Here is a 12587-nt window from a genome sequence, read left to right as displayed (position 1 = left end):
TCAGGATATCTCTGAGGGACTTCACCCCTGTGACAAAAGATTAGAGTCCAAAATGTCAGTCCTTCATGAGTTATTGGGCACCACAACCCAGCCCAACCCTCATAATTCTCCTCTTTCACTAAGAAACCTTCACTGACCCCACCACAGCCCTAGTCTGATACATCTCCTGCAGTGCCTCCAGCCACAGCCATGTAGGAAGCAGGCTGCGTCATTCTCTAGACATGGGGATGAGGTGTGAAAGGCAGGGGAAAGGTCAGTACAACATAAGGCACAAGGCTGCAATTTCTCAGCCTCCAAAGCAGTCTCTGTATGAGCACTCAATCATTTCAATATGGTTATGGTTTGGGTATGCATGTAAACACAGAGAAGATAAACAGCTAGTGAAGAATTAGGCATATTAACCCGAGCAGGAATCAGCTGTATGCATCTGTCCTGTTTTTGGTTCGGGGCATCCTGGCACAGGGCCATGGCTACAGAGGTTGGGGTGCTGACTCCAAGAGATGGGTTTTGCCAGGTTTTGGTGGCTCTCACATGGATGCTCTGCTTCTGGCTTGTCAACAGTGAGTCACAAATTCCAACTGTTTGTTCCATTGCTTGGTAGATCATGCTGAAAAATTGCAAAGAAAAAACTGTGACTGTTTGAGATGAATAAAATATGAACTGTGGATTTTGTTTTGCATGGAATGTTTCTCTCCTCTCTTTCCATTTCATATCATCCCCGCCACCTTTATTTTTCAATTTTTATTATTTTTGGTGATGAACTCCACAGTTCACTGCTACCTCTTACTGTTGGGGTGTCCTGCTTTTTTCTTGTATTCCCTTTTCTAGCCCTTGCAGATCACAGCTGCCCTTTGCTAAGAATCTGTTCCTGAGAAATCACATCCTACTAAGAACTGGTGTCATTTATGGTGCATGTTGGCAGTTTTCAGTCCCCACTTTCATCTTCCACTTGGGCTCTCCTTGCCTTCCAACCGCTGCTGTGGTTTTTCATGCTCTTCAAGGAGCTTCTCCCAGCTGTGCTGCCTCCTTGGCTGCAGGCTGTGGTGCACATCTGTGCTGCATGCTGCTTTTGGTTGCTGCTCCCTGCAGCATTTTGCAGGAATAAGGCAACCATAAATATGATGACTGCATTCTGTGTAAATAGGTGTATGAAAAAGGACCCAGAATGAACAAATGCTCTGCCCTACCTTGCAGGCCTGTAGCTCAACTGTATGTTTCCATTTTCCAAGGAGTTTCTCCGTAGATTTTACAAGACTTGCTTAGTAAGTCAGGACAAGGAAATTTTAATGGAATCAGGCCCTGTGAACTCATTTATGTAGTACTTACAAAACCACTGGATTTTTGTGGAAATTATAGCATATAAAGAACACCAACCAATGGCAAAGCCTTTCAGTCTCCTCTGGGACATGGCGGAAGGTTGCTGTACTGCCAGTTGGAAATTCATGATATTTTAGGCTTGTTCTTGGCCCAAAAAGAAGAAATGGGATCGGTGTTTTGGAACAGTGTGAGCAAATTGTGCAGGAATTGTGTGCAACAGAATCTGAAGCTGATTGAGAGCCTGGCTCTGAAATTTTTTGTTAAATTCTTTGAATGGAAAAACAAGATACAGCTGGTACAACAGTGACTGTTCCAGTTAGGCAGCCAGCTTCGTACCTCTAGGCTGGTGAGAACGAGGTAGTCACGCATCTGCTTTCCTCCTGTTTTGATCTACGCACTGCAGGTGAGAGATTGACTCACCCTAGAAGGCACAAGTGGGTTCAGACACAAAAAAAATCACACTGAAAAATCTATTTGCATGGGAAATTGATTATATAAAACATTTTCTGGAGGATTATAGGATTGTCCTTAGTGTATAAGGAAAAAGCTTATGCACTAGCATAGGGAATTTTGGATCTGTATCCTTACAGACTCCCAGAATTTGTCAGAAAACGGCATTTGCAAGCATACATTGGTGGTCTTCTCACATTGTACAACCTCATGTGAGATGACGTGCATTAACTCAGCCCTATTCTTTGTCACACAGGCTGCTGCATTTCACTTCTGAGCAAACACAGCCTCACCATCTCACACCAGAGCACAGACACGGGCAGTCACAACTGACACTTCAGGCCTGTGGGCTTAGGAATATCTTGGGGCTCTTGGGCAGGACACGTGCCACATAAATGCAAGCAGTCATTTCATAACTGTAAAAATAATAATGATAAAAATTCTTGCCTATTTTTCATCCCAGAAGGGTGAAAGAAAATGGCAAATTACTAAATGTTTTTTTGTGGATGTCAGAAGCTGGATGGAATCCAACAACTATTTCAGCAAATATTTATGAAATTGTTTCTAAACCATTAACTGTTCTGCTTATCTCAGATGTGGTTGTGCAATGTGATTCTCTTGCTTCTATTCCTTATCCAAAGGTGGGGGAGGAAAGGGGATATTTTCAAGGTGGAATTTGTGCCATTTCAGACTTTGAGACCGGAATTGGTTTTGAAGATGAATTAATAAAAAAACCCTCTAATAGATCTTGGTGTTCCTTTAAATTGGCTGTATCAAAATGAGCACTGTGAGTGATTTGAAAGGAATGATTTAGGGATATGAGACAGTTTCCTGGCTTTAATACCTATTTTATTTGATGTGATCTTTAATCAGAATAATCCCTTTAAGCTGCCTATACACAGAAGTGTTTGAGCTGATCCTTGCCTTGTGGCTTGGTTGGTAGGAGAGCCTCTTTTACTCCAAGACTGCACCAATCTTCCTTTTTGCCCTCTAAGAACAGCCACAGATGGGTCCTTTCTCCTACAGCTGCGGTGGGACAGGCACAAATGTGTTTTGCTTGCCCCAGCTGGTAGACTGATTTCTCTGGTAACACAGAAACAGAATTATAAGAGGAAGCTTGTTTATTTTCCCAAACAATTTGTATGTTCTGCGTGCGTAAAATATTCATTAAGCTGGGGAAAAGCCTCCTAAACACTAAATATTTGTTCATTTCTGTATGGAAAGAGGCAAATGCTGAGCTTGTCTCCAAGTGCTCCGAGCAATAGCTGCCATTTGTGAGCAAACACCACGTTCGTGTTTTATCAGATGGACGCACACCCAGCGTGCCTCTGGTGCTGCTGAACAAAAATTCCTTCCTGGCTTTGGTGATGTTTGTTATTTGGTTTGGACAGAATAAAGAACAGCACTGGTTGCACCTGATTGCAAAGGGGAGCAGGTTCCTGTGATGTGTTGTTCTGAGTTCTGAATAGTGTGAGAGTGGTGTGTGAGCCACGCTGCTCACACTATAATGATTTAGGAACCAGTAGCCATTAATTAAAGCAAGCCCCCTATGTTAAAAACTGTTTCAGTCCATCCTGGCAAATGTTATTCTGAAATGGCCAAGAAAGGGTTGGCAAAGCCTTACGGCTCAGGATTTGGCCACCTGTTTCTCCAGAGAGGTGTCAGTTCATTGCATGAATGTTTTGATGCCTTTTGTTAAAATATTGGAAGCTGCAATAGGATCTTTCTGCTTTTTGCCCTAATGTTGGTGTTGTTCTCCCTGGGGTGACCTGATCCGTGGCAGACTTCACCAATGTCTCAGCCAAGGACGCAGCCTCATGGCCTGGAGGTGCTTTGCCAGTAAAGGACACTTTATGAGATTGCTTGGTGGATTGATCATAGAACCACAGAATCATTTGGTTCAAAGCCCAGTTCCAACCCCCTGCCATGGGCTGGATGCTCTCCACCAGTTCAGGCTGCCCAGGGCCCCATCCAACCTGGTCTTGAGCACCTGCAGGGATGGGGCACCCACAGCTTTCTGTGCAGCAGTGCCGAGGCCTCACTGTCCTCTGAGTAAAGAATTTTTTCCTAGCATCTAACCTGGATGTTCCCTCTTTTAGTTTAAAGCTAGCCCTATCTGGTGACAGCTTGCCCTATCGCTAACAACCCATACAAAATGTCGGTCTTCCTCCTGTTTATCTGCCCCCTTTTGATCAGAGCTGGATGTGATTATAAAGAAAGATTTTTCAAAGACCTGTTGCTGAAAAAGAAAACTCAAATCCCCCACCGCTCAGCTCACAATCGGGGGGTTTGCACTGCTGTGCTAGCATACATACATAATTCACGTGATATAATCCCAAAAGCCATGCTGTTCTCTTGATTTCTAATGGCAATGTCACACTCTGCAGTCAGACAACTTGTTTTCCCAGTGAGATCCTTACAGCAAATTACAAAGCAAATTAAATCTTCCTCTGTTCACGTTGCGGAAGGGAGAAGTGAAGCCCAGGGGCACCTTTGGTACCAACACAGAGTGGGCCCACGGCTCTGTGCTCCAGCGCAGCACCCAGCCCTGCTCTGCCCTGCCTTCCCCGGTGCACCGATGCAGATGCAGCCTCAGTTACGTGAAGCTCCCGCTCCCCGAAATAGGCTCCCTTCTCTCCCGATCACGCAAAAAACCTCTGCGGTTATTTGAACTCGCAAACTTCCCCGCTGGACCCGCAGCATTCAGCTAAGGCAGCCGGTGCGGCTCTTAATGACCCTCCTGCGCAGGCGGTGCTGCTGGAGCGAACGTGGCAGGTCTCCGCAGCCGGGTAATGGAATCCTGCGATGGTCGGAGCATCCCTGGCACGGAGCCCGCAGCCAAGCGTCGCCTGCCTTCTCCTCAGTTACCTCCGCTCCCGCTGTCCCCGCGCAGCGCTGCGATGGGAAGGAGGAACACACCCAGCCCCGCTCCCCATCTGTTGCAGCATCGGCTTCAGTAGCAGAGCCTGAGATGTTTAAATGTGCTTGCCTTTAGGGAAAAGCCTTGCGTGCAGTTCTTCAATGGACGTTTCCAGCCAGACTGCGGGATTTTTCAGAGCTGTAAGTCAGAATGTAGCTCGCCTGTCTGTGGGTTTCTTCAGGTTTGATTTTCTTTTCATTTATTTATTCTGACGGACTCGAAAAGGGAGTCGGTTTTGCATTCATTTAAGTGGAGAAGCCTGAGTGCGCTGCAGGACTCAGCTGAGAGGCATTCTTCAGGCTGTGTAAGAGATGCGTGGTTCTCGGGTATTTTGGTGGTTTTTTTTCATCTTGTTTTGTCTCTTTTGTATGCATGGCTGGCACAGGGCTGCTGTCCTGTTTTTACAGCATTTAGTTACAATAGATATTTCAAGGCTGAACAAAATGTTCTTTTATGCAGTTAAAGAATGCAGCCAGGGTTTTTTCCTTGCATAACTTTTCCTTAATGTTTTGGAAAGAGAGATTATCTTTTTGGGGCGTTTATTTAATTTCAGTCTGAAACCATCTGCTCTCTGCATCCTGCAATGCCTGTTTTCTCATCCTGATCATCTCAGAGCAGCCTGAACTGCTGTGCAACCCCTTGCTGTGGCTAGGCATTGCAAACCTCAAATTGCAGCTTTTTGGTAGGCCCGTCGATCAGAGCTTCTATTTGCTGTTTTGCCTGTCTTTTCATGTGATATTTGACTCTATGTCAGGGTAAAGATACGTACTGCAGCCTTCAGATGTTCCTTTTGCATTTTTCCCTTTCTGCTGCCAGACTTAATGCTGAGCTCGCTGCAATTCAAGGCCTGTGAATGAATGAATGTCCAATAATGATGATGGCTCTTTCTTGGGATCAGATGCAAAACTTTGGGTGCACTGTTAGCGAGGAGATGGCAGGGTTTTGGTGAGGGGTAATTGGAATTTATGCTGGTATAAGATATAGGGAATTTTGTCAGCTCCTCTCTGCTGTGCTTGTTGGTCCCTGTGTTCTAGCTGTTCTTATGGACCACATTACAGCTGCACAGAGTGGGATGGATTAGGGTGTCTGCTCTGGGGGAGAGATTTCAGCTCGATCCCTGTGTGGGAAGGAGTCAGGACTCCAGGAGAGGTGGGGCAGCAGAGGCTGCTCCGGCTCTGGGAGATGAGAGAAATCTGAAGTTGGGAGTTGGGGCCTGGAGCATCAGTGGGAAGAGAGAGTGATTGGCAGGAGGATTAAAAGGATCCTGCTGACACAGGGCCAGCCCACTGCATTTCAAGTGCCGATGGATTGAAAGGGAGGCAGCAGGAAAGCCAGCCCACAGGGACTGTGCTGCTCCTCTTTTCTGTACGGGGTTACTGAGGGTGGAATGAAAGGGTATTCATCCTGAAAAATGACACAATTTGAAATACAGGCTAAAACCACAGAAGAAAAAAAAAACAAACAAGCAACCATTAATCTGTACCAGGATGTCTTACAGCCATCAGGAAGAAATTAGGAGAATACAAAGCAATATTGTTGTCAACCTTTAAAGGTAAATCGCAGAGCTGGTGGAAGCCACCTGCAAGCACAATTTGCTGTGGGTTGTATGCAGAGCAGGGCTTTCCATTGGGAAGAGCAGACCCCTGTGCCATTTGGGCACATTCCATCACCCGAATCGCTCCAGCAGTGAGCTGATTTAAAAGGCAAGAAACAATAAATCATCTGAATTTAAGAGAACCAGCAGTTAGTGAGCTTGTTATGTAGATGCACACACAGAAAATGACTATATATGACTGTTTACCATATATATTCTCATATATGAGAGCATGCACTACATGTGAGCAAAACAAGAAGAGATGCCCTGTGAGGTGAGCTCTGTCACTTCCAGTCCCTGGAGGCCACAGTCAGCAGTGACAGCCTGCTCCTGTTTCTCACTGTAGGAACTAATGCTTTTGCTTCTAGAACTCATATGTTTTGGTAAATGTATCCTCTCGCTCTGATGTAAGAGATGCTTTTCTAATTGGTATTTAACTGCTTATAATGACTGTGGGCAGTAAAATTTCCATCCTAATGAAACTCAAAAGGGGTGTTACTGCAGCACGCATTTGAATGCTCACTGATAGCAGTGCAACTACTTGATATGAACAGATAGAAATTGCCGTTTTTAATGAGAAAAATAACCAGTATACCTTCAGGACCACATTGCTCACATTAACTTAATTTTTGCTAGTATTGTCTCTCTATAAAAATAGAAAGCCAAGCAAAAATAACAAATGTTATTCTGAGACAAGGTTTTCTGCTTGTGGTTTTAACTCACCTTGAGAAACAAATGGTGTACTTCTCTTTGCTTAGTTTTGCTTCCTGCTCCACTGCTCATCTCTTCTATGGGAGGATTTTGGTGAAGCCCCGTGGCACAGTGAGTGGTCGAGATGGGCTGAGCTGCAGGCAGAGGCTCTCCCAATGCCCCTGGCAGAGCCTGGGTCACTGATCCCAAAGGGAGGTTTATTTTGTTGTGAAAACTGCATTGGGACTGTCTGTCACGTGTCTTGAAGCAACAGCCGTGTATCAAACAGCCCCAGCCGTGCCAGGCTGGCACTCTGTCCATCTGTCACCACGGTCAGGGAGGCCTCCTAACATGGAAATGTGTCCTGCGCTCTCTAGGCAGGACCAAATGCTTTCTGAAACACGGTCATGTACCAACTGCCAGCCAAACCAAATGCAAATTTGCCTGTTTTGGCTGACCAGTGTCTGCTGGGTTTAGAAAACAGTATATCGGGCAGAAACAACTTTCTGGGAACACAGGTGTGTAAATATCATACTTAAGTTCTGGATTGATTTACCTGCATATGAGAGTATTTCCTGGTCCTTTCTCCACAGCGTATTTAGACAGGTCCATTGTAACCATTGTGCTTAATGGGTGCGTGAGGATTTAGATGGCTGAAATTTGAAGACTTCTTAAAGGAGCCGGAAATGAATATAGCTCACATCTAAGGGGTCTTTCCTGCACTGGGAAGCCATAGACTTTGAAAGAAGCCCACAGTTTATTTGGGGAGACGTCCAGTTTAAAATGTTAGCGTTGCATGTAGAGTAATTAGAAATGCACTTCTGAGTAACACTTAAAAATACCAACAGAGAGTAGGACCTCATCGTGCTACCTGTTGTACATGGATGCCTACAGTGTGTCTAGACTGCGGGAAGAGACGTGATTGAAGCTTGCCTTAAATTAGCCCGGCTGAGTCCTGACAGCCATACAGCAGCAGGAGCGAGGAGCTCCAAGTGAGCTAAATTGCTGGAGTATTTACTCAGCCTCCCACGGGGATTTTACAGCCTACGCTCACTGGGTGTTGTCATGGCTACCCTTGTGTCGGAGCGGGGTGAAAGCGAGCTGGCTGATGCCACACTTGTGATTGCTGTGTAGACGTGCCTGTAGTACGATGGAGCTCCTGTTGTGAGGCTTCTCGGCAGAGGGTGGTGGGCATGGAATAGGCTGCCCAGGGCAGTGGGCACGGCCCCAATGCCAGAGCTCATGGGACACCGCTCTGAGACACAGGGTTGGGTTTGGGTGCTGCTGTGTGGAGCTGGGGGTTGATGGTGATCCTTATGGTTCCCTCCAGCTCAGGTTCCATCCGGCTCAGGATGTTGTGTAAGTCTGGAACTGGATATGCAGGTTGTAATGAAGTTTGGATTCTCACAGAATGAACAATTTAATGTCATTTATTGCTATTGAATGGCACCACTAACCAGAAAAAAATAAGAGAGGTACCAGTTCTATGTCTGCAGCTCTCAGCTCAAAGCATATGGTGGGACTGAAGGACACACAAGCTGATTTTAAGGCAGAGTATCACACTGTGACTGTGACAATCTTTTCTGTATTGTCTCTGACAATTTGATCTTCCTTCTGTCCTTGAGGGCTTTTTATGTTGCCAGCTTCAGCAAATTGTACGAGGAGCTCAGGGGGTGGAGAATAAAGTCATCCATTCTTTTGGGAAAAGGAAAACAAATAGTCTATCCTATGAAATTAAGCATCCTGTATATAATGGTCTCTTTCTACGTGTGGTGCTAAAGCTAAAACAAAAGCTGTAGCAAAGCAACTGTATATTTTGTAGATTGGAATTTTTTTTTCTGCTGCTACAGAATCACAAAGGAGAATAGAGCAGGAGAACAAATGGGGAATCTTCCCTCACCATAGGTTCCATGTGCTGTCACCTCAGAGCTCCCATTCTGGTCTCCAGTACACCAGGCATGGAGCCTTTCTGTTCTTCCTTTCTTTTCCTCATTTTCTGCTTCTACTTTTTTTCTTTTTTTTTTTTGGCCGAGGCCTACTTGATCAGAGTACATCCCTCCCTCACCTGACTTTCCTGCTAAAAGCTTGCTTCTCGTTGTTAAGAGTATCCACAATTATTAATTGAAAACAAAAGGAAGCAGTAGCACTTATCTTCCTAAATGCACTGAGCTGCAAAAAAAATAGTTATAGTTCAGGTATTTAGGTCAGGGATTTTCTGCCTGCCGTAAATGTCACTTCTTAAAGTCGTATACATGCAAGAGAGAACCCAGCAAACCCTGCTCAGACAAGGCCATCAGCTGAAGGCTTTTATTTCTGATTTTGTTTTGTTTCCCTCTCCCTTCCATGGTTTTCTAAGAGATCTGGCCTACAGAAATTGGGAAAAACATTTAACTGCAGTGACTTTATATGTAGTGCAGAGCTGATTTACTAAGCTCCTGATGGTCCTTGCACTGAATCCACTCAGATTGCCCCTGTGCTACAGTGTGCCTCAAGTGTTTTCATTGCATTATGGCAAAATCATCCTTTATTTGCTGTGGTTCTGCTATTTTAATGTGGCTGACGTTCTGTTTTATAGAAAATGTGCGCTTTCCTCTGCAATACCTTGGAATCCTTTGTTGTGCTTATGTAAGTATTGGAAAGGAACTCGGCACGGAGTACATGCCATCTGAAGGGTAACATTTGCAGTCTCTTGCTGCCTCCCCCCATAGCGGTGTCTCATTTGGTTCCCTCATCATTTATCTGATCACGTTCACCAGGTCTGAGGTACGTTATCTTCTGCTTTCACTTTGTCTGTCTTAACTTGTTCTTCTTGGAGGAAATGTCTCGACAGAGAAAGTTGCCTGAGCACCCAGGAAGGGGTTTAACAAAGAGTCTGTATCCTGCAGGGACTGCGGAGCACTGGGGTGATGTTCAGTCCGCTCCCCAGTCGCTCCATACATGTAAATCAGGCTGCAGTACTTAAAGGCAACCACTTTCTCCCACTGGCTGGGAATACTTGGGAGCTTGCTGCTGCAGGCATTGTACGTGGGTTGTGGTGTCACAGAGAACATTGAGAATTTCTTTTTCTCCATCGATTTGCTTTCTCTGCTCTTCTCTCAGCCCTTCTCTTTCTCTTTATGGGCTGTGATTTACTGCTCAGGGGACAGCAGTGTTCCCATCCAAGCTCTGTGCATGCTGTGCACAGGATGGGGCACCAGGCAGAAGTGGCTGCATCCCACCCCAGGTCCACATACTGCAGGCTACACTCGGCTGCTTTGCAAAGGCTGAATCCTGGCAGGAGAGCACAGGCTTGAAAGAAAATTTGATTTTTTTTCCATGAACAGCACAGTAATGTGCTCTTGCAATTGAAGCCTGACACTGAGAGACAAACAAAAAACAGTCCATGGGCTCTTGACAGTGTTTTTAGATGAATCTTGTCTACAGCCTCGGAAGAAAAGATGCATTTGCTGTAGGCTGATGGAGCTTAATGACCACTGAGAGCTTTAGAAGGGTGTGCTGCAGACTGCCAATTTGCCATGATCAGGGTAACTCAGCTTGGACAGCTTTTTTGAGGGAACTATTAAGGAATTATTGGTTTCATTGCTCTCTTTATTCCCATACCTGGGAAATTCTGTATCAGCAGCTCTTTCAGATCAAATAGCGACAATTTGAACCATCAGCTCACGAGTGAGAAATGGAGAAAAGTAGCTCCAGTAGCTCTTTAGTTCTTGGCGTGTCTGTTGTCGCCCATGAAACTGCCAAGTTTTTTTATAGAGGACATTGAATAATCACCAGATGGATGGTGATTTTCACTTATTGGGTTCTGTGCTGGAGTTCAGCCATCAATAAATCCCTAACTTTTTAGATCGTGCCTCTTTGGGACTGAATATTTACATTTCAACCAAGCAGGTCATTAATTTATTTTGATTAATTTAAAAAATTTAGGGTGATTTATGCTTTGTTATTTCAAGCCTGGTGCTCTATCCACTTTGACATTGGTGTGTGTGCAACTCCTCCTGCACAATCACCCAGCTGACTCCTGGACCACGCTGCCTCTGGCACCATTGTGCTGCACACAAACTCAAGTCTCTGTATTTCATTTCTACCATCTCAAACCGTCCAGGTCCACTTGATTGTTCTTTTTAAAATATGAACAGCCTTAAAACGAATAGCACACAAATCTAACCAGCTTTGTACATCTGTTACTGCCCACTCCCATTGAGTCATACTGAGACTTAGTCACCAGCATCCTATGCCTCACGGTGCGATTTATGTCTTCTTCTCCAAAACACATGCTGCAGTCTTGATGGCATGGGGGAGGGAGAGAAGCAAAGCAATGAGCAACCTACTCTTAAAGGAATAAAGCCATGTAGCAAGTCCTATTATATGCTACTGTGCCTATTACATCAAAACAACAAAATCAAAAGGACAGAAATTGCTGTATATGTCAGTTTTGAATAATTCTTTGTGCAATAATCGAGTGATCTGATATAAATCCTCAAAGGCTTCTACACAGGATTGTTCTGAGAAAGGTAATTTTTAATTCAGTTAGAGCTGCCAAGCTACGTACCCTATTCCATAGAGTTCAAGCTTTGGATTCTACTCACAGCCTATTAGCATATGCAGTATATTTACTACTCAGAGTTCTACATTGACTTGTAATAGGTACAAACCAAGGTTGATCTAAAAAAATCCGCTGGGGCACAGATTGAGCTGAAAGAAGCAGTTCACAACTAACATTAATAAATATTGTGACTTTCTTTGTCCTTGGTAGGACAGCTGACGCGCTCATGGCTCAGTAACGTTAGCAGAGGAGGAGATCCTGAGAGCACTGTAAAGATGTGGTGCTGAGGAGTGAAATTTTTAGCAATACTTTGTGAGATCAGGGATCTCACCAGCACTCTTTGCTTAATTTCTCGATATCTTGTTTTATTTATTTTATCAAAGGAGCTGCCTCCCCATATTAGAAAGCTTAGTAAAGTGCCACCTTCTGCTTGATTTACATTGCACAAAATGACTGTAATGTCTGGCAGGCATGTCACATCCTTAATTTCAGTGCAACACCAGCACATACACAGCAGTTATTGAAACAGAAGAACGATGTCTCATAGCAGACACCATCAGCGATCAGAACTGTGTGCTGCGGATGCCTACGCCAGGACTCTGGAGCTGCTCAGCAGAGGTGCTCAGCCTTCCAGCAGGAATAGGCCATGGTGTTGCCTTGAAGCCATCCAACCTGACTTGGCCATGGCCTTGGGGCAGGGACCCACCACCACAGATGTCAGCAGACATGTTGCCGTGTCTGTTGTTTGGAAGGCCTGGCAGCAGGGAGCTGTGTGTGAAATACGCTTTTAATACCCACCCCTGAAATTCCAGACGACTGCTGGTGGGGCCATAAAAATGTCTTACTCCCACCCAAAACACCTCGGAAATGGGGCTGTGACTTGTAAATCCCCGCACACCCCGGAGTGTCTGGCTGGCTCCTTGACTTCAGCTATTACAGAGGAGCTTTAGTAGCCTGGCTGCCAAAATAGCCTTGAAACAAAACCATAATAAAAAGGAATCCTTTTTATTCTATGTTGTTTACTGGATTCAAGGCTTTAGTGGTCTGTTACTTAAGCTTGCTGCCTCTGCAAC

General features: G+C 45.0%; 1 protein-coding gene across 3 annotated transcripts in view; it reads left to right on the top strand.

The window, feature by feature from the left end:
- PRKAG2 (protein kinase AMP-activated non-catalytic subunit gamma 2) overlaps positions 1-12587 on the top strand; it is a 185560-nt gene that overhangs the window by 44912 nt on the left and 128061 nt on the right. Inside the window, exon 1 of one of the 3 annotated variants that reach the window (XM_085226987.1) lies at positions 4774-4827. The exons of the other annotated variants lie outside the window; for them this stretch is intronic. Within the exon in view, the coding sequence (XP_085083113.1) occupies positions 4789-4827 (39 nt within the window). The 5' untranslated portion in view covers positions 4774-4788. Of the gene's footprint in view, positions 1-4773; positions 4828-12587 lie in introns of those variants that run through there. 3 annotated transcript variants of the gene reach the window in all.

The sequence above is a fragment of the Meleagris gallopavo genome, chromosome 6, assembly GCF_905368555.1.
Source record: "Meleagris gallopavo chromosome 6, MGAL_WU_HG_1.1, whole genome shotgun sequence".
Classification (NCBI taxonomy): domain Eukaryota; kingdom Metazoa; phylum Chordata; class Aves; order Galliformes; family Phasianidae; genus Meleagris; species Meleagris gallopavo.
This window is presented reverse-complemented; position numbering and strand designations above follow the sequence as displayed.